General features: G+C 37.4%; 1 protein-coding gene across 15 annotated transcripts in view; it reads left to right on the forward strand.

The window, feature by feature from the left end:
- Positions 1-17040, forward strand: part of LOC138763717 (3',5'-cyclic-AMP phosphodiesterase 4B-like) — a 687345-nt gene extending 670305 nt beyond the window's left edge. For all 15 annotated transcript variants that reach the window (XM_069938355.1, XM_069938353.1, XM_069938364.1 and 12 more), the window contains 5 exons: positions 4453-4552; positions 9846-10000; positions 10105-10227; positions 12642-12824; positions 13654-17040. In XM_069938355.1, coding sequence (XP_069794456.1) covers positions 4453-4552; positions 9846-10000; positions 10105-10227; positions 12642-12824; positions 13654-14043 — 951 coding nt within the window. In that variant the 3' untranslated portion in view covers positions 14044-17040. The remainder of the gene's footprint in view (positions 1-4452; positions 4553-9845; positions 10001-10104; positions 10228-12641; positions 12825-13653) is intronic.
- The last annotated feature ends 5661 nt before the right edge of the window (positions 17041-22701 follow it).

The following is a 22701-nucleotide window of genomic DNA, read 5'->3' on the forward strand; positions in this document are numbered from 1 at the left end:
TGGAATAAACTCAATGGTCAAACTGGTGTTAGGGGAGGTCTCTCACCCAAAAACACCCCAAGCTCAAAATAAATTAATTCAGTTAACAATTAATAATAAACTTCTAGAAAATTGGTCTTAGTGTGGGATCAAATATAATGAAGATTGTTTTGAGCAGGACAATTCATGACATTTGAACAAATCAGCAATAAATTTGGAGCTTCAAGAGTTGACCACTCTTTTTCTGCTATCTTCAGTTAAGATCTTATTTAAGGGATAAATTAGGTCCAGCACTGACCTTACCACAATGTACTGAAATAGAGACTCTGATTCGAAAGGGGATCACAAAGAAATTTATTTCCAAAATGTACTTAAATCAGGTGGAAGCCCCTAAATAAGAGCTGGATAAGTCAGGAGAGAGATGGGAATCAGATTTGGGTATGGAAGTTGATCCATTTTGCTGGACTGACCTGTGTTAGGACAGCAATACAATTAATGTAAGGTATAGGTTAGTGCAATATAATCTTTGCTTCAGCTGTACCTTACCCCATAAAAATTAAATAAATTTAAATCTGAATTATCGAATTTATGTTTTTAATCTGGTCAAGATATAGGAACCTTTTTGCATTTGATCTGGTCATGCCCTAAGGTGAAATCCTTCTGTGAAGATTTGGGAAATCTCCTGGAACAAATTACTGGAATTTGATAGCCCAGGTGGCAGAATTTTTTTTTTAAGTGGAGAAATTAGCAGATCTAAAATGAGGCTGTTGAAATATCATTTGAAATTTCTTAAACTTGCTTTAGTGGCGGCCAGGAAATGCTTAGCCATTACTTGGAAATCTATCTTTCCCAAGATTCCCAACTGAATCTGACCCACTGGAAGTCAGAAATGCATAGAAGTGTTCCCCTGGAGAAAATTACTTACAACCTCCAGAAATTGTTACATTTTCTTTTAAGGATCAACTCGGTGTGTAATTTTATATTATAAACAATAGTGCAGAATTTGATAATTGTGATAATGTGTTGATTCTTCTTTCTCTGTACATTAACATGTAATTTGGTTTTGGTATTTTATTGTATATATCTGTAAAGTTTCTTCGATTTTGTTTGTTTTGTAACTCCATGTTGATTGAAAATTTAAAAATAAAAAAAACAATCTGGGAATACCGATACATAATTCGCTGAAAGTGGCATCACAGAGGGTTGTATGAAGGCATATTAGCCTTCATAAATCAAAGGTGGTATGTGATGGTAAAGTTATTTAAGACATCAGTGAGGCCAAATTTGGAATATTGTATGCATTTTGACCATCTAATTACAGGAAGGATAGCAATAAGGTTGAAGCTTACAGAGGGAGCTGGACCTACTGGCAAAATGAGCTGAAAAATGGCAGATAGAATTTAATGCAGAAAATTATGATGTGTTGCATTTTGAAAGGACATACACAGTGAATGGTAGGCCACTGAGGAGTGTGATAGGACAGAGGGATCTGGGAATATAGATACATAATTTCCTGAAAGTGGGATCACAGGTGGATAGGTTGTAAAGACAACTTTTGGCACATTAGCCCTCATAAACCAAAGTATAGAGTATAGGAGTTGGGATGTTATGGTAAAGACATTGGTGAGGCCAAATTTGGAATATTGTTTGCAGTTTTGGTCACCTGACTACAGGAAAGATATCAATAAGATAGAAAGAGTGTAGAAAAGATTTACTGAGATGTTGCCCAGACTTCAGGAACTGAGTTACAGGGAAAGGTTAAACACGTTAGGGCTTTATTTGCTGGAGTATAGAAGAATGAGGGGAGATTTGATGGAGGTATTTAAAATTATAAGGGGATAGAGTAAATGTAGATAGGCTTTTTTTCCACTGAGGGTGGATGAGATACCAACCAGAGTACGTGAGTGAAGAGTGAAAAGGGAGATATTTAGGGGAAAACATTAGGGGAACTTCTTCACAGAGAGGGTGGTGGGAGTGTGGAAGAAGCTGTCCACTGAAGTGATTAATGCAGGCACCATTTTAAATTTAAAAAAAAATTTGGACAGGTACATGGATGGGATGGGTATGAAGGGCTATGGACCAGGTGCAGGTCAATGGGACAAGGCAGAATAATAGTTTGGCACAGACTGGAAGGGCCAAAGGACTTTTTTTCTGTAATTTTCAATGGTTATTTGCTTAATTTCATTGTAATACTGCATTATTCCTTTGTTCAGTTGGCCATCACTGATCCAATTCTTCTTTGAAAGCTAATTTCATCAAATATTTTAACTAACCTTAAATCCTGAATTAATCCCACACAGGATCAATGAAGTATTTGTCTCATTGTGGTTCGAGCTTGCTGTTTATATGCAATGATTACATTTCACCATTAACTTTTTTTAATCACTTTGGGATAAGGAATATTAAAAGTGTTTTAGTGTAATTTATAAAATAATTTAATTTGTGATTTTTTTATAATGATTTTCATGATCTAATTTTGATGTCGCATATTTTTGGGAAGTAAAGATTTTGCTTCTTTCATAATTTGAAGCTAACTATTTTATTTATTCGGAAAATCAAAGTAATTTTCCCTGGCTTTATAATTAATTGTTTTTCTCCTCTATTTCTTGATATTATGATGGAGGCTCAGTTTCAAAGCACGAGTGATTCTTATGGAAATAACTGTGCTATCCAGCTCTCCACCTGCCTCTAGTCATTTAATAGTTAGTGTTGACTGGCCACTCTAATGCCTACAGCACATATTTTTATTTCTTTTTTAAATGTAGACATACAGGACGGTAACAGGCCATTTCGGCCCATGAGTCTAATTTACACCCAATTAACCTTCAAATGGTGGGAGGAAACCAGAGCTCCCAGACAGACATAGGGAAAACCCACGCAGACACTGGGAAAACCCACTCAGGGGAGAACCTATGAACTCCTTACAGACAGTATAGAATTAGAAATCCAGTTCGGTCACTGGCATCGTAAAGGTTTTGCACTAGTCGCTATGAAAACCATGCTGCCCCATGTAAGTTTTATCCTGACTCTTCCTAGCCTTTCCCCATGACAATCAAATACAAATATTATTTCTCATTTCTTTCATTTCCTTTCTCAAACCCAGTAAAACTGAAGCTTTTGCTGCCTTGATGTTGGAGACCTTGTTAAAGTGACCTAATTCAATATAGAAATGGGATGGTATTCAAAAATATCCTGGTCATCCTAGTCACAATGTATTTTCTCAATAGGCTATAAAACAAGACTTTTATCGATTTCAACACCATATACAATACTTTTGCAAAGTTGAGTATATAGAGTTGTCATTTGCTTTTCCCAATACCCTTTTTAATGTCATAAGTTTGTGGTTCACTTTCTAGTCCAATGGAATTATTTTCCTCCGGCTAATAAAAGCAGACAGACTGAAGGCAGTCATCTGTAATGTTCTGAGACTTTGGCTTGTTTATCCAGAGCACAGAAATGTCAGATTTTACACATGAAATCTTATGACTTAAAAAGCAGTATTTGTGAATGTCCATGAGTACAATAGATGTCTGAACATCATGCATTAAATTTAAAAAAAAAACACGAGGCTTCAAATTCATCCTCTATCTATATTCAGTTAGTAATGAAAATAATGGCTGTATTTTTTTAATTGCCTGCATTGTCCTCAATTTTGGATGAAGTCCAAGATTACCTCCAGAGAACATCAAGAAGACAGAAATGATCACCTCTGCCTTCCACCACAAACCTCTTATTCCACTCCCTGCTTTCCACTGTGCAGGTTGATCTAAATTGTTCAAAAATCTAATTTTACCTGAAGCTGGCCCTGATAACTCCTTCCACCTCTCCATCTCAACTATTTTAACCACACCTCGTGGTCTGCTGACTTCTAACTCTTCAATGCTCAACAATTTCTGCCTAGGACATTCTTGACTGTCCACCCATCCTCCAGCTTTTCAAGTCATCCAAACCCCCCCTGAAGTACTCAACTGCATACAAAGTCCCACTAATCCATTACCCTTGTGTTTTCTGAGCTATAATGATGCTTTACTCATTGTGTCTTGAATTTTAAATTATTTGTCCTCTAAAGCCACCCTCTTTCTAACCTTGTTCAGCTCTACAACATCTGAATTCCTCAAAATCATCCCCTTGTACCTCTTTATTTAGTCTCTCATCCCATTGATGGTCAGCCCTTGGCAATGGAATCCTTTCAACAAACCTTCTCTTTCCATTTTTAGGTCACCACTTCTAATTTGTTGCCTATTTTTGAGCTTTGCCTTATAAGACATGTGGCAATTAGGCATATGATAATATAAGGAATAATTCATAAGAAATCAGTGCACTGATTTATGGCTTATTGTTTATTGTAGCTATAGAAATTTTAGTGAATACAACAAATACTGTTCTACAAGGAGTTTTTTTAAAACTAGTATTTGGGATAAAAGATAAGGAGTCTGCTTGTGCAATTATTCATTCATTCTTTTATTTTTTCAGGCTGTGTTTACAGATCTCGAGATTCTTGCTGCGATTTTTTCAGCAGCGATCCATGATGTGGATCATCCTGGCGTCTCCAATCAGTTTTTAATTAATACTAGTAAGTACACGGACAATGATTGATATCAAAATAAATTTCAACAATTGCATAGGCTGGTCTTGTATTTATTTTTATATCTGATTTCTGATTGGATTTACAATATGAAACAAAAACAAATCCTTCTTCCTTTGTTCATTTATTTTAATCATTCCCCATGACTTCTGAACTTCCTATTGCAACGCATTTCCATGGACATCAGTTGTTTTTGTTTCGCCTGCTTGCACAATCTTTGATAGAGGGTCAACTGCAGGAGAGATTTTTCCAAATCGATTTCATACTCAAAGCAGCAAATAAAACTTTTTGTTTAAATCCTGCAGAAAGAAGCTCCTCAACTTATGATGGAGTTATTTTCCAGAAAACCCATCTGTCTAAAAAGAATGCAAACCGAAAAAAAAACACACCTACCATATTTTATAATTATAATTTGAATACGTTAATTCCACACTGAAAATAAAACATTAATGTAAACAGCTGAAAGCACACTAGGGATGAAGAATAGTTGAAACATTGAGCTAAATTAATTGCTGAATGGTGAGAATAGTGGGAATGCTAAAGAGACAGGTTCATCAATTTCACTCATTCGCGTGATCGCTACAGAGACTGCGAGCATGGTTGAGTCACCATCGCAAGAGAGTATGCTGTACAAGATTCTCATCGCCCAGCATCGTGAGAGAGGAGCGTACCGCATATCACAAGCATGGGAACTGATCAGAATTCGAAATTGAAAGTATAGATTCAAACCATCATAACTTTGAAAAATATTAAGTAGGAGAACACCTGTACGTAACCATCAGTGTTAAGCAGATGGAACCCTCTTGTTGCCCTTTGCATTCTCTTTCTGATATTTTGTTTCATTAACATGGATTAAAGTGCAAGAAGCATTTTGTACTCCAGTGTCTGTTTAGTTATAGGATGAAATCCTACCTCCAAATTTTTTAATACTTAGTACTGACCAAGAAAAGATAATGAACATTTTTTCAAATTGAATACGCAAACTAAGAGAAATGAAATTAAAAACTATTAAGCAAGTACCATAAATCATATCTACTTTACACTTTCCTGAATACTACCAACCCAGGCTGTACATTGCTGCATTAATGTATGTTATCACTGCTTTATCATCTTTTTTTAGGGTAGAGTTCAAATCTCTGTATAGTATGGGGAAATGGTTATGTTTTTATACAACTAAAGGCTTATGAAAAATAAGCATAATATTTATAAATTCTAACTTGAGGAGAAATGCTGATTTCTTAGATAAAATCTTAAACTGTGTGGAGGAACTCTCAAGGTTGTCGTACAAGTTGGTTAAGGAGGTGTATGGTGTGCTGGCCTTCATTAGTCAGTGAATTGAGTTCAAGAGCCAAGAGGTAAAATTGCAGCTCTATAAAACTCTAGTTAGACCACACTTAGTATTGTGTTCAGTTCTGGTCGCCTCATTACAGGAAAGATGTTTAAGCTATAGTGAAGGTGTAGAAGAGATTTACCAGGATGTTGCCTGGATTGTATAACAAGGATGATCGAATAAGGGCTTTTCTTGAAGAGATGTGAGATGGCTTACTAGAAGTACAGTATACAAGGTTATGAGAGACATAGATAAGGTGGACAGCCAGCACCATTATCCTTGGGGAAATAAATAGCAAATACCAAAGGACATCCATTCATGGTGAATGGAGAAAAGCTTAGGGAGACGTCAAAGGCATGATTTTTTTTCCACACATAGAATGATGGGTTCCTCAAATGCATTGCAGGAGGTGATAGTGGCTGGGAATGTGGATGTAAGAAAAATAGAGGGCTATGGGTGTGATATAGGTAAGGATTACATTGTAGTGGAATATGTTTATATAGGTTGGCACAACAGAGTGGCCATAGGGTCTGTATTGTTATGTTCTATGTGTTTTTTGTGTTTACATCAAGAGTTATTGTAATTTTATATTCCTGTTTCCCTATTTTGCTTTATTTTGTTTTAATTCTTGATGGGCGCAATGACTAATTTTGTGTAGGCAGATTGGCAACGAGAATAAAAGTCTCCAATTAATTTCAAGTGGTTTCAGTTTTTAAAGGAATCTGTTAAGATTCATCATATTTTATGTTTGGTTGTTTCAATCCAGTGTCAAAATGCTTCCATTCAAACCTATTTCAAATAAATTGGTGCTTTTTTTTGTTCCTGTCAGTACAGAAGCATAGAATATTACAGCACAGAAACAGGCCCTTCCACTCATCTATCCATGCTGAACTATTTTCTACCCTGTCCTGTATCTGTACCACCCCCCCCCCCATGCTCTTCCCATCAATCCATCTATCCAAATTACTCTTAAACATTGAAACGGAACCCACGTCCTCCACTCCACACTCTCACCATCCTGACTGAAAAAGTTTCCGATAATGTTCCCCTTAAACATCTCACCCTTTACCCTAAATCAATGTCCTCTCATTTTTGTCATTGGAAAAAAAAACCTGTTTGCGTTTACCCTATCTATACTCCTCATAATTTGTATACTATCAAATTTTCCCTCATTCTCCAACTCTCCTAACCTAGAATATAATAGATTTCAGCACTATGAAGGCCCTTCAGCCTTTGATGTTGTGCTGACCTAAATTTTCTTTCTTTCTTTGGCTTGGCTTCGCGGACGAAGATTTATGGAGGGGGTAAAAAGTCCACGTCAGCTGCAGGCTCGTTTGTGGCTGACCAGTCCGATGCGGGACAGGCAGACACGATTGCAGCGGTTGCAAGGGAAAATTGGTTGGTTGGGGTTGGGTGTTGGGTTTTTCCTCCTTTGCCTTTTGTCAGTGAGGTGGGCTCCGCGGTCTTCTTCAAAGGAGGCTGCTGCCCGCCAAACTGTGAGGCGCCAAGATGCACGGTTTGAGGCGTTATCAGCCCACTGGCGGTGGTCAATGTGGCAGGCACCAAGAGATTTCTTTAGGCAGTCCTTGTACCTTTTCTTTGGTGCACCTCAGAGGTGGCTGACCTAAATACTCTATACCTAAAAGACACTAACCCTGCCCCCCCCCACCACCTCATAGCCCTCCATTTTTCTTTCATCTATGTACCTCTCAAAGAATCTCTTAAGCACCCCTATTGTTCCAGCCTCCACCATCACCCCTGGAAATGCATTACAGGCAGCACAACTCTTTGTGTAAAATAAATAAATAAACCCTAATATTTCCTATAAACTTCCCTGCCTTCATTTTGCACAGATTTCCTCTGGTGTTTGCTGCTATCACCCTGGGAAAAAATGTGCTGGCTTCCTACCTTATCTGTGCCTCTCATAATCTATTAAGTCACCTCTCATCCTTCTCTCCAGAGAGAAAAGCCCTAGCTTTTGCAAACCTTGCCTCATAAGAATTTTCCTATCCAGCTAACATCCTGGTAAATTTCCTCTTCACTCTCTCCATAGCTTTCACATCCTTCATGCAATAATGTGTCCAGAACTGAACACAATATTCTAAGTGTGATCTCACCAGAGATTTATAGAGTTGCCACATCACCTCATGACTCCTGAACTCAACCCCCCAACTAATGAAGCCCAGCATACCATAGGCCTTAACTATCCTATGAAACTGCATGGCAACCTTAAGAGATCTTTGGATTTAGACCCCAAGGTTCCTCTGTTCTTCCATATTATCAAGTACCCTACGAGTAACCATGTACTCTACCTTCAAATTTGACCTTCAAAAATCCATCACCTCACACTTATCTGGATTGAACTACTCCTGCCACTTTTCTGCCCAACTCTGTAGCCTTGCTATATCCTGTTGTAACCTATGACAACCTTCGACACTATCCACAACACCTCCACCTTCGTATCATCTGCAATATAAACCATTTCAACCTTCCCCTATAACTCATCTCCATAAGTCCTAGCAATATCCTTGTAAATTTTCTCTGCATTGTTTTGCTATCTTTCCGACAGTTGGGTAAGCAAATCTGCACACTATACTTCCCCACATATTAAGCTGTGTTATCCTCCAATTTCTGGCCTCTCTAACACATGGCACATCCTGAGATCACAACCCTGGAGGTACTTGCCTTTGACAGCACCTAACTCACTTTGCAGGACTGGTCATCCTTCCTGCCCACATCTGGCTGCTCACCTTTCCACTTGTGAATGCTGTGGATTCATTCCAAGACCTTTCTGACCCTGGCACTCACAAAGGAACATACCATCTGGGAATCTCGATCTGATTTGATGCATCCTACAAGAGGAGAAAACCACTGGCCTGGCTGTCATTCACACCACTCACTTCTGTGTAATAGAAAAACATCCCTACCTCACCATGCCTGCTCTTACTTGTGCCTTCTGACTGAAGCTTTTTCTCCTGTAGGACTGCTATCACTGCCAACAACTGTGCCGCCTCTCATGCCAAAGCCTTTATATCCCATTCAAACAATGGACCACTCCTACAGTGGATGCTCCACTTAACCTTCCTTTCCTTTTAGTTTTTTATTAATTGCAGTCACATTTTACCAGCACTTTTTAAATTACCCCTCTCTTGTTCACTCTTGCACCAACTCCTGTCACTGGGAAAGTAACCTAAAGCTCGGGGAGATTTTTTTGTTGTCTATGCCTCTTGTTGTAATTGTGTCTAAAGATTGCACCATCCTCAGTTCCTTGTATATTCAACATTGTTTGCATTGGAGCCAAGAGCTTTAATATCAAGAAATTAACTTGGGAATGGAAACCATCATCCCAGTTTACCACTCACCTTTCCCCACCACCTGTTGTTGATCCTGAAGCTAATGATATTAAACCTACTATCACCATCTGAAATCAAATGGCACAGCATGATTGAAATTCGGACCACACAACATTATTGGCTCAGTATGAACTGAGCATTTTCCTTAACAATTCTCACCACATCTTAGATTTGTTAATCTTCCTGCCTAAGGTTTAATATTTGATGTTTAGTTTGTGTAAGAAGTATATTTTCCCTTCGCACAGCTAATGCACTTAGAATGGTAGGTAGAGTGGGATGATTTATACAAAGGATCTGTTAGCCATGCTGTACAGTCATTAGTTAGTAGCAAACAACAATAACTTGTTTTCTTTTGTCCTTCCTCTCTTTGTTCTCTCCCTCAAATGGTCAGTGACAAGGGTTCAGACATTTATTGTGAATATTTTAAAAGGGAAGCTTGCATCACTTCTTCAGTAATGTAACATGCCGATACTTCAACAAGGCTCACTTTTTTTCAACAAAACATATTATCTAATTCACAATGAATCAACAACAGATGGGCCTTTTCAGCTTTTGTTCATCATCTACACTTTTTTTTTGTCCCTGTTTTTTTCCCCAGATTCTGAATTAGCATTGATGTACAATGATGAGTCTGTGTTAGAAAACCACCATCTGGCTGTAGGTTTCAAACTGCTGCAGGAAGACTCGTGCGACATTTTTCAGAATCTCACCAAGAAGCAGCGGCAAATGCTGAGGAAGATGGTTATTGAGATGGTAAGTAACTAGGCCATTGGACTCGATTCTAAAAACTGATGGGCATCTTTATGTTTGCAGAAATGTACAACTTGTCAAATCTTCAATGTTCTTCTTCATTCTAGGTATTAGCCACAGACATGTCAAAACATATGACCTTACTAGCGGATCTCAAGACCATGGTGGAAACAAAGAAAGTGACAAGTTCAGGTGTTTTGCTCCTTGATAATTATACAGATAGAATACAGGTGAGTAGCATAACCCACAACACCTGATTACTACTAATAATATTATTGATTTTTTAAAATCATCCAAATTGTAGCAGCCACTTAAGTCAGCTGTCCTATTTTAATCAGAGCTATAATTGATTTGGCTGGGTATGCTTCTCTGGAACAAACGTAGCTGAGGGAACACACGATTGAGGTATTTAAAATTATGAGAGGGTTAGAGAGGATGTATGGTTGTTATTTTTTTTAGACTTGAGCTGATTAACTGGTCACTGTAGTTTTAAGATATTACGTAGAAGAAATAGAGGAAATAAACATTTCACCTTTCTACTTGAAAGGACAGAGGAGGGGATTGTTCTTACAAAGAACTTTGATCAGCATTCAAAGGAATGGAATATCAAAGTTGCTAACATTGGAATTAAGCTGGGAATTGTCTTAATGGCTTTTTTACTGCTTAAATTGTGGCATCCTTTTCAGTAAACTTCTGCTTTTCTGTACTCCCAGACATCTATCACTTGTAATGTTATAAGGGATTCTCAATCTAGCTGTATTTGTTAATTGAATAAAGGAGCACTTCACAAACACCACCAACCTGTCCACCTACCCAAGCAGCCAAAATCAACTGGAATCTTTTAACTGTTTATATTAAAAAAAAACACTGTAAGTCCATTTTCAGCAAGTGAAACTTTTAGACCTCTACATTAGAGATTGAAATGAGAAGAATAATTAAATGGAAGATTCAAACATTAGGAGTGTGATCTCTTAGCACCTAAAAACAAAATTGCAACTGGATCTAATTCAGACTTTACCTAAAGTGGGTTGCATAACTGCTTATTAGTAATGGCATCAAAGGTCATGGGGAGAAGGCAGGAGAATAAAAAAAAATACATCAGCCATGATTCAAATAGTGGAGTAGACTTCTTGGGCTGAATGGCCTAATTCTACTCCTATGTGCTTAGCCCACTGCTCTACTCATTATACACCTATGACTGTGTGGCCAGGCATAATTCCAATGCCATCTATGTTTGCCGATGACACCACAGTTGTTGGCAGAATCACAAACGGCAACAAGGAAGCATTCAGGAGGGAGACAGATCAGCTCATTGAATGGTGTAATGATAACAATCTTGTACTCAATGTCAGCAAAACCAAGGAGATGATTGTGGACTTCAGGAGGAAATTAGGGGAACACGACCCAGTTCTCATTGAGAGCTCAGTAGTGGAGAGAATCACGAACTTCAAATCCCTGGGTGCCAACATCTCTGAGGATTTGTCCTGGAGTCGTGAAGGCTCGCCAACAGTTACACTTTGTGAAGTGTCTGAGGAGATTCGCTATGTCACCGAATCAACTCGTAAACCTCTACAGGTACCGTGGAGAGCATTCTGGCTGGTTGCATCACTGCCTGGTATGGAGGTGCCAAATCTCAGGACAATAATAAACTCCAGAGGGTTGTTAACTCGATCTGCAGCATCACAGGCACCAGACTTCACTCCATCAAGGACATCTACATGAGGAGGTCTCTTAAAAAAAAAGCCTCTATCCTCAAAGAGGACCATGCCCTCTTCATTTGGCCACCATCAGGGAAAAAGGTACAAGAGCCAAAAGACAAGTATTCAATGACTCAAGGTCAGCTTCTTCCTTGCTGCCATCAGATTCCGGAATAATCGTTGAACCAAAGACACTGCCTGACTTTTCATGCACTATTATTCTTATTATTATTTTATTTTTTATCTACTTATGTTTTAAGATGGTTATAATATTTTTGTTTGCACGATGATGCTGCTACAAAACACCGAATTTCATGACTTGTTCATGACAATAAACCCTGTCTCTGATTTATCTATAGTTTTTGTGGTCATCTCTCCCATAAGCAGAGGAAGCGAGTGTTGTCTGCAAGGGGTATTATGGATTCCCCAGTGGAGAATGACATCCTAAAGGCCCTGAAAGACACAATTCCCCAGTGCACACACTTCCCTCTCCACACCATGATCTTTATTACCAATACACTGATAATCAGTGGGAAGAAGTCTGACAAGTCACAAAATCCCCTCATATCACATTCACCTACACTTGGATAAACAGGAGATTGGATGTTTTGGTGGTGTTCAGGTTTATAGTAAATTCAGGACAGAATTATCTGCCTCCTCTGATTTTAACAAGGAGAAGGCCCTACCAGTCCGTGTAATCCAGTTAACCCATCAACAACCAACCCACATGTTTTGAAAGGTGGGAGAAAACCGAAGCAGCCAGAGAAAACCCATACAGGTCATGGGGAGAATGTACAAGTTCCTTATGGACAGAACTCGATTCGAACCCGAATCACTGGCAATTCTAATATTATTGTGCTAAATGCGACGCTAATTTTGCTGTTGTGATAATTCAGCGATACATAACGTTGGCAGGCTGAACAAACCTTTGGTTATTTTGGTTCCAGGTGCTCCGTAACATGGTACACTGTGCAGATCTGAGCAATCCTACGAAGTCACTTGAGCTGTACAGGCAATGGACAGATCGAATCATGGATGAATTCTTTCACCAGGGAGACAAAGAACGGGAGCGAGGCATGGAAATAAGCCCAATGTGTGACAAACACACAGCAATAGTTGAAAAATCCCAAGTAGGTGATAGCATCTGTCATGATTGAATGGTGTTCAAAACTTCTGTGAAGAGTTTTATTATTAGCCTGGTTTCCTTGCATTTCTATGCTGTGCCTCTATTTATAAAGCAAAAGTTTCTTTATTTTTTTAACATTTTGATCTTCTGTCTGCAAAGCTTTGTTTTTTTAAACCCATAGGTCTCTCTTTTCCTGGGCACTCATTTAATTTATATTGCCTCTCTGCATTCTTTCCAACAAAACATTGCCTCACATTTTTCTCATTATGTTCCATATAATTTTTCTCCATCAATTTCCCGTAGTTTCCCGTGCAGTCCTGAACTCTGCTAACAACTCCCTTTAGTTTCATGAAATTATCTTGAATATTGAAATAATGCACTGAATGCCTTATTCACAGACACACACACACACACACACACACACACACACACAAATATATATCTGTGTGTACTTTATATATGTATATATATATATATATATATTTTTAAAAAGCCATGTGAAACATTACACCATTCGGAAATTCGGAAAAGTAGGGTCAGAGAGTGAGTTAGTGTCTTTAATAAAACAGAAAGGGAACAGGCTTGTTAGGTCTCCATCCTGTATTCTGCTGTCATTTGGACATTGGACCTCTTTCCATTCTTCCTCTTTCTTTGGTCATATATGTATAAAAGGATGTACTTGCCTAATTGTACCAGTTCTAAAAAAAATCCAAAGACCACTAAGTCAGCATTCTCTTTCTAAACTAATCGGCCTGCATTTCCAACTTTTTTAATGTATTTAATCCAAGTTTTAACAGTGGGCATATTTTTATGGTTTTTTTTTTAAATCTCAGGTTGGATTCATTGATTATATTGCACATCCGTTATGGGAAACATGGGCTGATCTTGTTCACCCTGATGCGCAGGATATTCTGGACACATTAGAGGACAATAGGAATTGGTATCAGAGTATGATTCCCCAGAGCCCATCCCCTTCCCCTGATGAACAAGATAAAGAAGGACAGTGTTCCACCGAAAAATTCCAGTTTGAACTCACACTAGAAGAAGATGAGGATTCTGAAGGAACTGAGAAAGAGGAAATGAGTCAAGGGGAAGAGGACAGTAGCTGTCAGAGTTGTGAAACAAAAATATTTGTTGCAATGGAGTCCGAAAACCAGGAAACTGAGGTAGAAGAGACACAAATAGATCCTCTTACTGAAGACACATCACCTGGAGACACATAAATGTTTTACAGAAGTGGACATATTATTCTCGTCACGCTTACAAGTTATCTGCTAGGGAGAAACCTATGATGTGGGTTTACAATCCAAGATGGACATTTGCTGAAGAGAGCCTACCATTGTGGTTCAGGTGATGAACGATCATTTAAAAGTTAGAAGGACAAAGGAGGTGGAAACTTTTAGAAGTTTTTGATGTATGAGATTATTGACAAGCTATGCTCATTTGAAATTGGTGGGCAAAAGCAATCCAAAGTTGGGGATGAAAATGCAAGGGGATGATGCAACAGCAAGAGGTTTTGTTCTGTAAGACACCAAAACTGTATGCCAGTCTTAACAATATGAAATAGCTTTTCATGTAGGAAAATGTTCTCTGTTAAGTCAATGATGTCTTAGGACTGTGTGCCTTTTGAAAAATGATTTTGTCCTTCCAAAACTATTTTATTTAAGTGAACGCAATTTACTAAAATCCTAACAAAACTTTTTTACGTATGAAGAATAGTGGTGTGAACAAATCCATTTATATTTCTTTACAGCATTAAAATAAATGAGAATTAAGTCTTCCGGGTCCCAGCGTAGACAGAATGGCAATATCTTACACTTAGCAGCAAATTGTTTATAAAATGTATTCTTTGGTGCATCTTTACTTTTGAAATTAAAAAGGGACAAGCAGTTTAAACACATTTTAAATCTATCCCAACCACTTTAGTAGTTGAAAAACATTTTCTTTTTTATATCTCTTTTTTTAATATTTTGGAGATTTTAAAGACCGACTTGTTACATTCTACCACAGCCCTTCAGGAGGAAGGGTCATTTAACTTGGCTCAGTAATGCAAGTTTGATGATCCAAACATATAACTAAATAACAGTCACAACTCACAATTCATCCTGTAGCTAAGGTTGGTAGTTCATAAGACTGGACATGATTTTTCTCCTGCTGGCCAAGAGTTTGAATCTTGCTGAGAATGATGCATTGAAAAAAAAAAGAGTTTTCTTTCTTTTGGATCCAAAGTGAGGAAATTTGGCACTCAACTCTGACATGAACCCTTCAGGAAAGTTGCTCACAAATCTAAAGGTTTGGATCTTAATTGATATTATTTCTGAGAGCCTACTGGGATGGCAGGTTTGGGTAATGAAAAAGTTCCTAGGATTAGTACAACCTTCTTGGAATCAAACATATAAAATAACCAAAAAATTATACTTTTTTTGGAATAATTCATACTGCATCATTTAGGTATTCGGGTCCATTTATCAGGAAAAGCAAGGGAGTTTTCAAATGCAATACTTTTATGCCTGCATTAAATCTTCAATAAAATATTGAATGTCTGAAATGGAATTATGATGCACCTCACAAAGTTTGTGTCTATATTGTGATGAATGCAAAAACACAAATTCAATAGGAAAGGCAGAGACAGTACGCTGCTTGATTATTTACGTCAACCGAGATAAATATAGACCTCATCAATTGGTTTGTGTTATGTTGCTTCCCATCACATTTCTCCACAACTTCTTCATTCTTTGTAGAAAATATTCTGTAATTTATATATTGTCAGTTCCAGTTTTCAAAGTGGATGCATGCTGTTTCATAAACAATCGTTATTTTTCATGTAACCTTGCAGCTTTGATTAGAGTTATTGATTGAAAAAAATCTTTTGTTCTCCTCAGAGCACTTTTTTTTTCTTTCTGGAAAATATACTCTGGGAATTGTATATTAATATTTATTAACTAACATTAATAAGTTCAAACTAATTATTTGCAGAGTAATTTTGATTTGGTTAACAGATAATTTATATGGTATCACGAGAGAAAGTTAAAAAGGATTTTTCTTTTTACTCTACACAATTTAAACTATACATTGAGAGGAGGTTTCAACCCTTCAGTTTCACAATTCTCATTTTCATTATTCCATCTAAAACCTGGTATTTTAGCACACACATATTGCTTGATTCATAACAGGCTGCAAATCCCAAGATGGGAGTCCTTATTAATGTTAGATCTGATCATCTACAATTATAAAGTGTATTTTCAAAGCAAAATTTGTTCCCCTGACTTATACTTTGTTTAAACCCTGAAACCATGACATTGCTGTCCATTGTTCCCATTCATGATATTAACAGTCACAGAAAAGCATTGTCTACATGCAGGCTACTTCTAACCAACAATTATAAAACAAAACATGGCAACAAGTTTGTATCTGGAGACATTAGTGAGTATTTAGATATATTTAGGTGTATCATGTAGAAAAATGAGACTATTCACTTGAATGCATTTACCCTTTAATTTATTTAGCTTTCTTGGCATTCCTCATCAGCTTTACTGTTTTGTTGGGCATTCTTTGTACAGCATTCCAAACCATAGTCTTAGGACACATCCTTTTTCTATTTAAAGCCATGTATTTATACTATGTACATACTGTATAATGTTTACTGTAAATTATTAATTTATACATTAACATTGCCTTTAAATTGGTGGTGTTATTGTGTAGAAAATTTCAGGTGAGAATTCCCTTACTGTTTTTTTAATTATTGTTAATATAGAATAACCTGAACAGTGGTGATAAAGAGACATATGGAACCCAGAGAAAATTATTAACGTCATAGTTTTTGAGTGACTTGAATCACCACAGATTACAATCTAAAAATACTTAATGTGCAACAATAAAGTAATGTCTGGGATAATTGTGAAAATGTAAAGCAACAAAACATGAAAAAAAATAATTGCAGTCTGATGTCAATACCTTGTAAAATACATTTTGAGCTTTTAGTCCAAATTGTGTTTAAAAATGGTTCAACAGATTGAAACGTCTGCATGAGTAATGGGTTTATATGTCTGTTCAACATTGCAATGTTTCAGGTGGCAATTTCCTTATTGTTCTCTGAGTCTCACACAATGTATGGTATAGTATTGTATATTGTGTTCAGAAACCTTTTAAGAAATTTTTATATGAAGTGATTAAACAAAAGCATGGATATATTTTATGTTCTTTCAATTTTATTGCATTTTGGAAGTTATTAAATAGCACAATTGGTGCTTTTAAACTCAGTGAGTATAATGCTCTGCATTTTTATTATTTTTCTAATTTCTCCAAGTTTTGCACTAGAGACCCACATGGTTCACTCAAATGGAATCTGTTCATTAGATCACCTGTTTCCATTCTTTATTGTCCATCTTTAATTACTGATGCACCATCAATAATCACAGAAGGCTGATGTGGTGAAACTATCAGACTTTTATCAACTAAAAACGGGAACTACCATCAACCTCATTGACTAATGAAGCAAAGAGAAAGGGGAACATGCAAGGAGCTATGGGTACGATCGGTCTCAGGAGGCGTGTCCAGCTGGCAGCAGCCAATCATGGCATAATAGTGGTTTACCACAATTGCCTTTGAGAAGGTTGGTCTCCTTAAAAACATGTTCATCCTTGTATTGAAGATACTGCTATGATACTGTTTAGCAGGGAGTTGCAGAGTTTTGCTGGAGCAATGCTAAAAGATCAGTAGTTCAGTTCAGGATATGGGCTAGTTTTAGTGAGATGTGTAGAAGGGGATGTTGCCATATGTATGCTGCATTTGACCTTCCTACTCAGTCGATTTTATGGTTTATTCCTTGGTGAGTTTCTGCTGTCAATTTTATTGTTGATGTTCTCTGTAGTCATGGAGCAGTGATAGTGAATGGAGTAAATGTTTAAGGCAGGGGTTTGGATACCGAGATAATTCTGAGCCCCCTCAGTGATGACTCCAGGTGTTGAGGCTCTTCAAGTTTTTTTTAAACTTTAAGATTTTATAACATGAATAACATATAGAATTACATTAAAAAAAATTAAGAACAAAATAATAAAATTACAATACAGTATCAGTAATCTAAATAAACTATACCCTCCCCAATAATTATTACACATTAATAACCCAACTCAAATTAGTCCAACCCCCCCTTTCCCCCCAAAATAAAGAGTGAAGAATTAATAAAGTTAATAATATATGTGAGAAAAAAACCCACTTACAAAAAAAAACAAAAACATAACCGATTAAAATACTAACAAAAAGAAAAGTAATTAATACTAAGATATCAGACTTAAAAAACATATTTAAATCAAACTTAAATGCATATATTTAACAAAGAGTTAAGATGAAACATATATTTAACTCAAACTTAATATAAAAAATTAGTAAAGTTAGTAACATTGTCTATCAAAAATTCTTAAACAATAATCAATTCTTTAAAAAAAATTGTAGCATGAGAAAAAAAAGATTTAAAAAAACTTTCTCTATAGAGATAAACCTTCACCAAATATCAACTAACTTCACATCTATCATCATATTAGTCACATAAACCACCATCTTAAAACAAAATTCAAACCTCATTAAACATTGTACAATTCAATTTTAGTACTCCCACCATTTTTCCCTTTTACTCTTGAATAATTATCCAATAAAAGCTCCAATACCACATTTAAATATCCCCAATCATTACGTTAAAATTCATATATCCAAATAATAAAAACACATCTACAATGAAATCTATATCTTCAACAAATGGAGCATAAACCACAAGCAAAATTCAAGCCTCATTAAGAATTCTACAATTCAATTTATAACTTTCACCATTATTCCCTTCGTTCTATAACTAAAATAGCAAAATAATATACACCAGAATTACCACTCCTTTCACCTTAAAGTTAAAGAAAAAATATTTTAAAAAAACTTATCCATCCCATTCACATTTAAATTTCAAATATTCCTTATCTACTGAATAAACTTTACAAAAAAAACCACATCAATTTTTAGTTTTTTAAACAATCAAATACTTTGTTATGCTTTTTTTTATAAACACAAAAAAAAACCCTTCACTCTTTAATCTAATAATACAAAAAAAGGAAAAAAAAATACGGGTAGGAGGTTAAAAATACCCCCTCCCATCTAAACCGCGCAATGTTGTAACTCCCAAAAAAAAATGGGTGTGAGATAACTCACCCGTAGCAGATGACTTTCAGGAAATAGTGCCCATCCAGTTCTCTCCCCCAACTCTCACTTCATCTTAAACTAACATCATCATTATTTAATATTCCTTTGTTTTTAAAAAAAACATTAGAAAAAAAAGAACAACTCTTCTTTTAATCAGCACCAACTGCCGAGTCACCATTACAACCATTCCTTCTTGGAGCACGGCTCTTTTCTTCCATCTCTTGTCTCCTTAGAGATCGCGGCGGACTACGTCTCTGTTGAAACTGAGTAATTGGCAGCTCTTGAGCAAATGCTATAGCTTCCTTTGGAGAATCAAAGAATTTTGGTTGGTAACCATCTTGAAAAACCTTCAAAACAGCTGGATATCTAAAGGTTGCCTTATAACCTTTCTTCCACAACAACTCTAGCAGAGTTGAATTCCTGTCATTGGAACATAACTTCTTGAGCTCTTCAAGTTTAAATGTGGTGTCATTAAATGTGAATGGTAGATGACCAGACTCTGTCATGTAGAAAATGTTCAAAGGCTGCCATTTCGGTGGACGAATGCTACTTCCACATATTCAGTCAAACTAGGGCTTGCTGCATGAGAGCACAGGATATCCCCAAACAACAGAAATTGGAAATGGAACTGAACAACAAGAAATAAATATAACTGATATCCTTTGTACCCAATGAATTTTCTCCAATTCCCAATGACTTCAGTTTTGACAGGGCTTCTCAATCAAATGCTGCATGACTTCACATCTCACCTGTGGAGTTCAGTGTTGTGGGGAACCCAAACTACTATCATTGAGTATTGTCCATCTTTTAATGGTATTTTTAACAATACCTTCCATCATGATATTGTTGACTGGAAGTGGATTGCTTAGGATGTGATTATCTGGACAAGATTTGTGAATGACACATAGCAGGTCATCATTAGGTAAATCCAGTATGCAAATGTGTTGACATTTAAATGTAAGTCTGTCTTAAAGAGTTGGATAATGGCTGTGTTACAATCTGGTCCCTTTAACCTTAACTATGTCCAGTACCTTCAGCCATTTCTTAATATCACAAGAAGTGAAGTGAATTGGCTGAATTCTGACAGTAGAATTTCAGCAGGAAACTGCGATAGAGATTTATCCAGTCAACTAAAGTTACTTCAACTGTTTATGAATAAAGTAGTTTTAATTTATTGACTATACAGGAATTATTTTCAACTTTTGGGAAATACTAATCATGTGCCTCTTTGGTTTTCAGTTTCTGGTGACATTACATTGCAATTTTCTCAGGCACAATAAAGAATTATATCTTCTTTTCTTCCTTCTTTGGCTTGGCTTCGCGGACGAAGATTTATGGAGGGGGTAAAAAAGTCCACGTCAGCTGCAGGCTCGTTTGTGGCTGACCAGTCCGATGCGGGACAGGCAGACACGATTGCAGCGGTTGCAAGGGAAAATTGGTTGGTTGGGGTTGGGTGTTGGGTTTTTCCTCCTTTGCCTTTTGTCAGTGAGGTGGGCTCTGCGGTCTTCTTCAAAGGAGGCTGCTGCCCGCCAAACTGTGAGGCGCCAAGATGCACGGTTTGAGGCGTTATCAGCCCACTGGCGGTGGTCAATGTGGCAGGCACCAAGAGATTTCTTTAGGCAGTCCTTGTACCTTTTCTTTGGTGCACCTCTGTCACGGTGGCCAGTGGAGAGCTCGCCATATAATACGATCTTGGGAAGGCGATGGTCCTCCATTCTGGAGACGTGACCCATCCAGCGCAGCTGGATCTTCAGCAGCGTGGACTCGATGCTGTCGACCTCTGCCATCTCGAGTACCTCGACGTTAGGGGTGTGAGCGCTCCAATGGATGTTGAGGATGGAGCGGAGACAACGCTGGTGGAAGCGTTCTAGGAGCCGTAGGTGGTGCCGGTAGAGGACCCATGATTCGGAGCCGAACAGGAGTGTGGGTATGACAACGGCTCTGTATACGCTTATCTTTGTGAGGTTTTTCAGTTGGTTGTTTTTCCAGACTCTTTTGTGTAGTCTTCCAAAGGCGCTATTTGCCTTGGCGAGTCTGTTGTCTATCTCATTGTCGATCCTTGCATCTGATGAAATGGTGCAGCCGAGATAGGTAAACTGGTTGACCGTTTTGAGTTTTGTGTGCCCGATGGAGATGTGGGGATTGTAGTCATGGTGGGGAGCTGGCTGATGGAGGACCTCAGTTTTCTTCAGGCTGACTTCCAGGCCAAACATTTTGGCAGTTTCCGCAAAGCAGGACGTCAAGCGCTGAAGAGCTGGCTCTGAATGGGCAACTAAAGCGGCATCATCTGCAAAGAGTAGTTCACGGACAAGTTTCTCTTGTGTCTTGGTGTGAGCTTGCAGGCGCCTCAGATTGAAGAGACTGCCATCCGTGCGGTACCGGATGTAAACAGCGTCTTCATTGTTGGGGTCTTTCATGGCTTGGTTCAGCATCATAAGAATTATATACAGTCATTGCATATACCAGCTATTCTTTGAGTGAAAAGTTTACTCCTCGTATCTCCTTTAAAGCTCCTCCCTCTCATCTTAAATCTATTCCCTTCAAATTTCTCTATCATGTCATGTCTCAGCCTTCTTTTCTCCAAGAGCAAGCAGTCTTAGCCTTCAATTTTCTGTGTAACTTGAACTTGCTTAAAATGCCGAAAGATTCAGGAGTGGTCACCTCTGGTTCAAGGATACACATATACGTATGTCTTTGGTGCAGGAAAGTTAGGATCAAGAGAAGTACAAATTTGACTGTGAACGATAATGCAGTTTGGTGATCCCTGAGGAATAGAAGTTGTAAAAACGTTTCTGGATTAAAAACTGTATTTTGCATAAAATTTATAAATTGTTAATATGCAAACATGTGGTATGAGAAATGCCACAATAATACCTCACTTCAGTCAATGTTATCCAACTTGATCACCTGGAACCAATGTATTTTATTGTCTGAATAAGCTCTACAAAAAATAAATCTGCTATTCAATACAGACCTCCACTCTACTAACATTTAAAGTTCTATTATTCAGAGCTGGACAGTTGGTTTGCACTCAGCATTGCCATGGTCCCAGCAGCCCTGGAAACCAGTCTGTGTCATGGAGCATTTTTGTACTCTTTGTTTATACTTTCTCCAATACATTTGAATTTGATTAGAAACCAGGCATTTTTCCAGCTTCTTTTTGATTCATTTTGCTGCAAAGTTTGTGTACCTTTACAAATATCCAGAAAAAAAGTGGAGGGGGGGGTATAGAGAAGGAGCAAGGAAGAGGGGGTGGGAGAGAGAGGCTAAAGTACTATCTAAGTACTGTATATGCTCTGAATACTAACTGTCCAGCACAAGGAGAGAAAGGGGCACATTAAAAAAACTAGCACAAAGATAAATGCAGTGCCTATTGCATTCAATGTGTAAAGTGCAGTGAAGTACAACTGAAATATGTGTCTATCTGTAATTTTCTTCATTATTCTCAATTACTGCTGCATTGTCAAAAATAACCAGAATGTCTTTCCAGTGAAAGAGACTAACAAGTACCAGTTATATCAACAAACCCTTTCTTGCTCTTTATCTGAACAGTATATGACATTTGCACAATGAAAACCTTCATAATTACCTGTATTTGTTTGAATAAAAGATTGTGAGTTCATCTACAATGAAGCATAGAGCTAAACATCCTGAATTTCTACCTCTAAGATCTTTGCTCTTTACCACTTCTGCAATCTGTT

Source organism: Narcine bancroftii, chromosome 5 (genome assembly GCF_036971445.1).
Source record: "Narcine bancroftii isolate sNarBan1 chromosome 5, sNarBan1.hap1, whole genome shotgun sequence".
NCBI classification, from domain to species: domain Eukaryota; kingdom Metazoa; phylum Chordata; class Chondrichthyes; order Torpediniformes; family Narcinidae; genus Narcine; species Narcine bancroftii.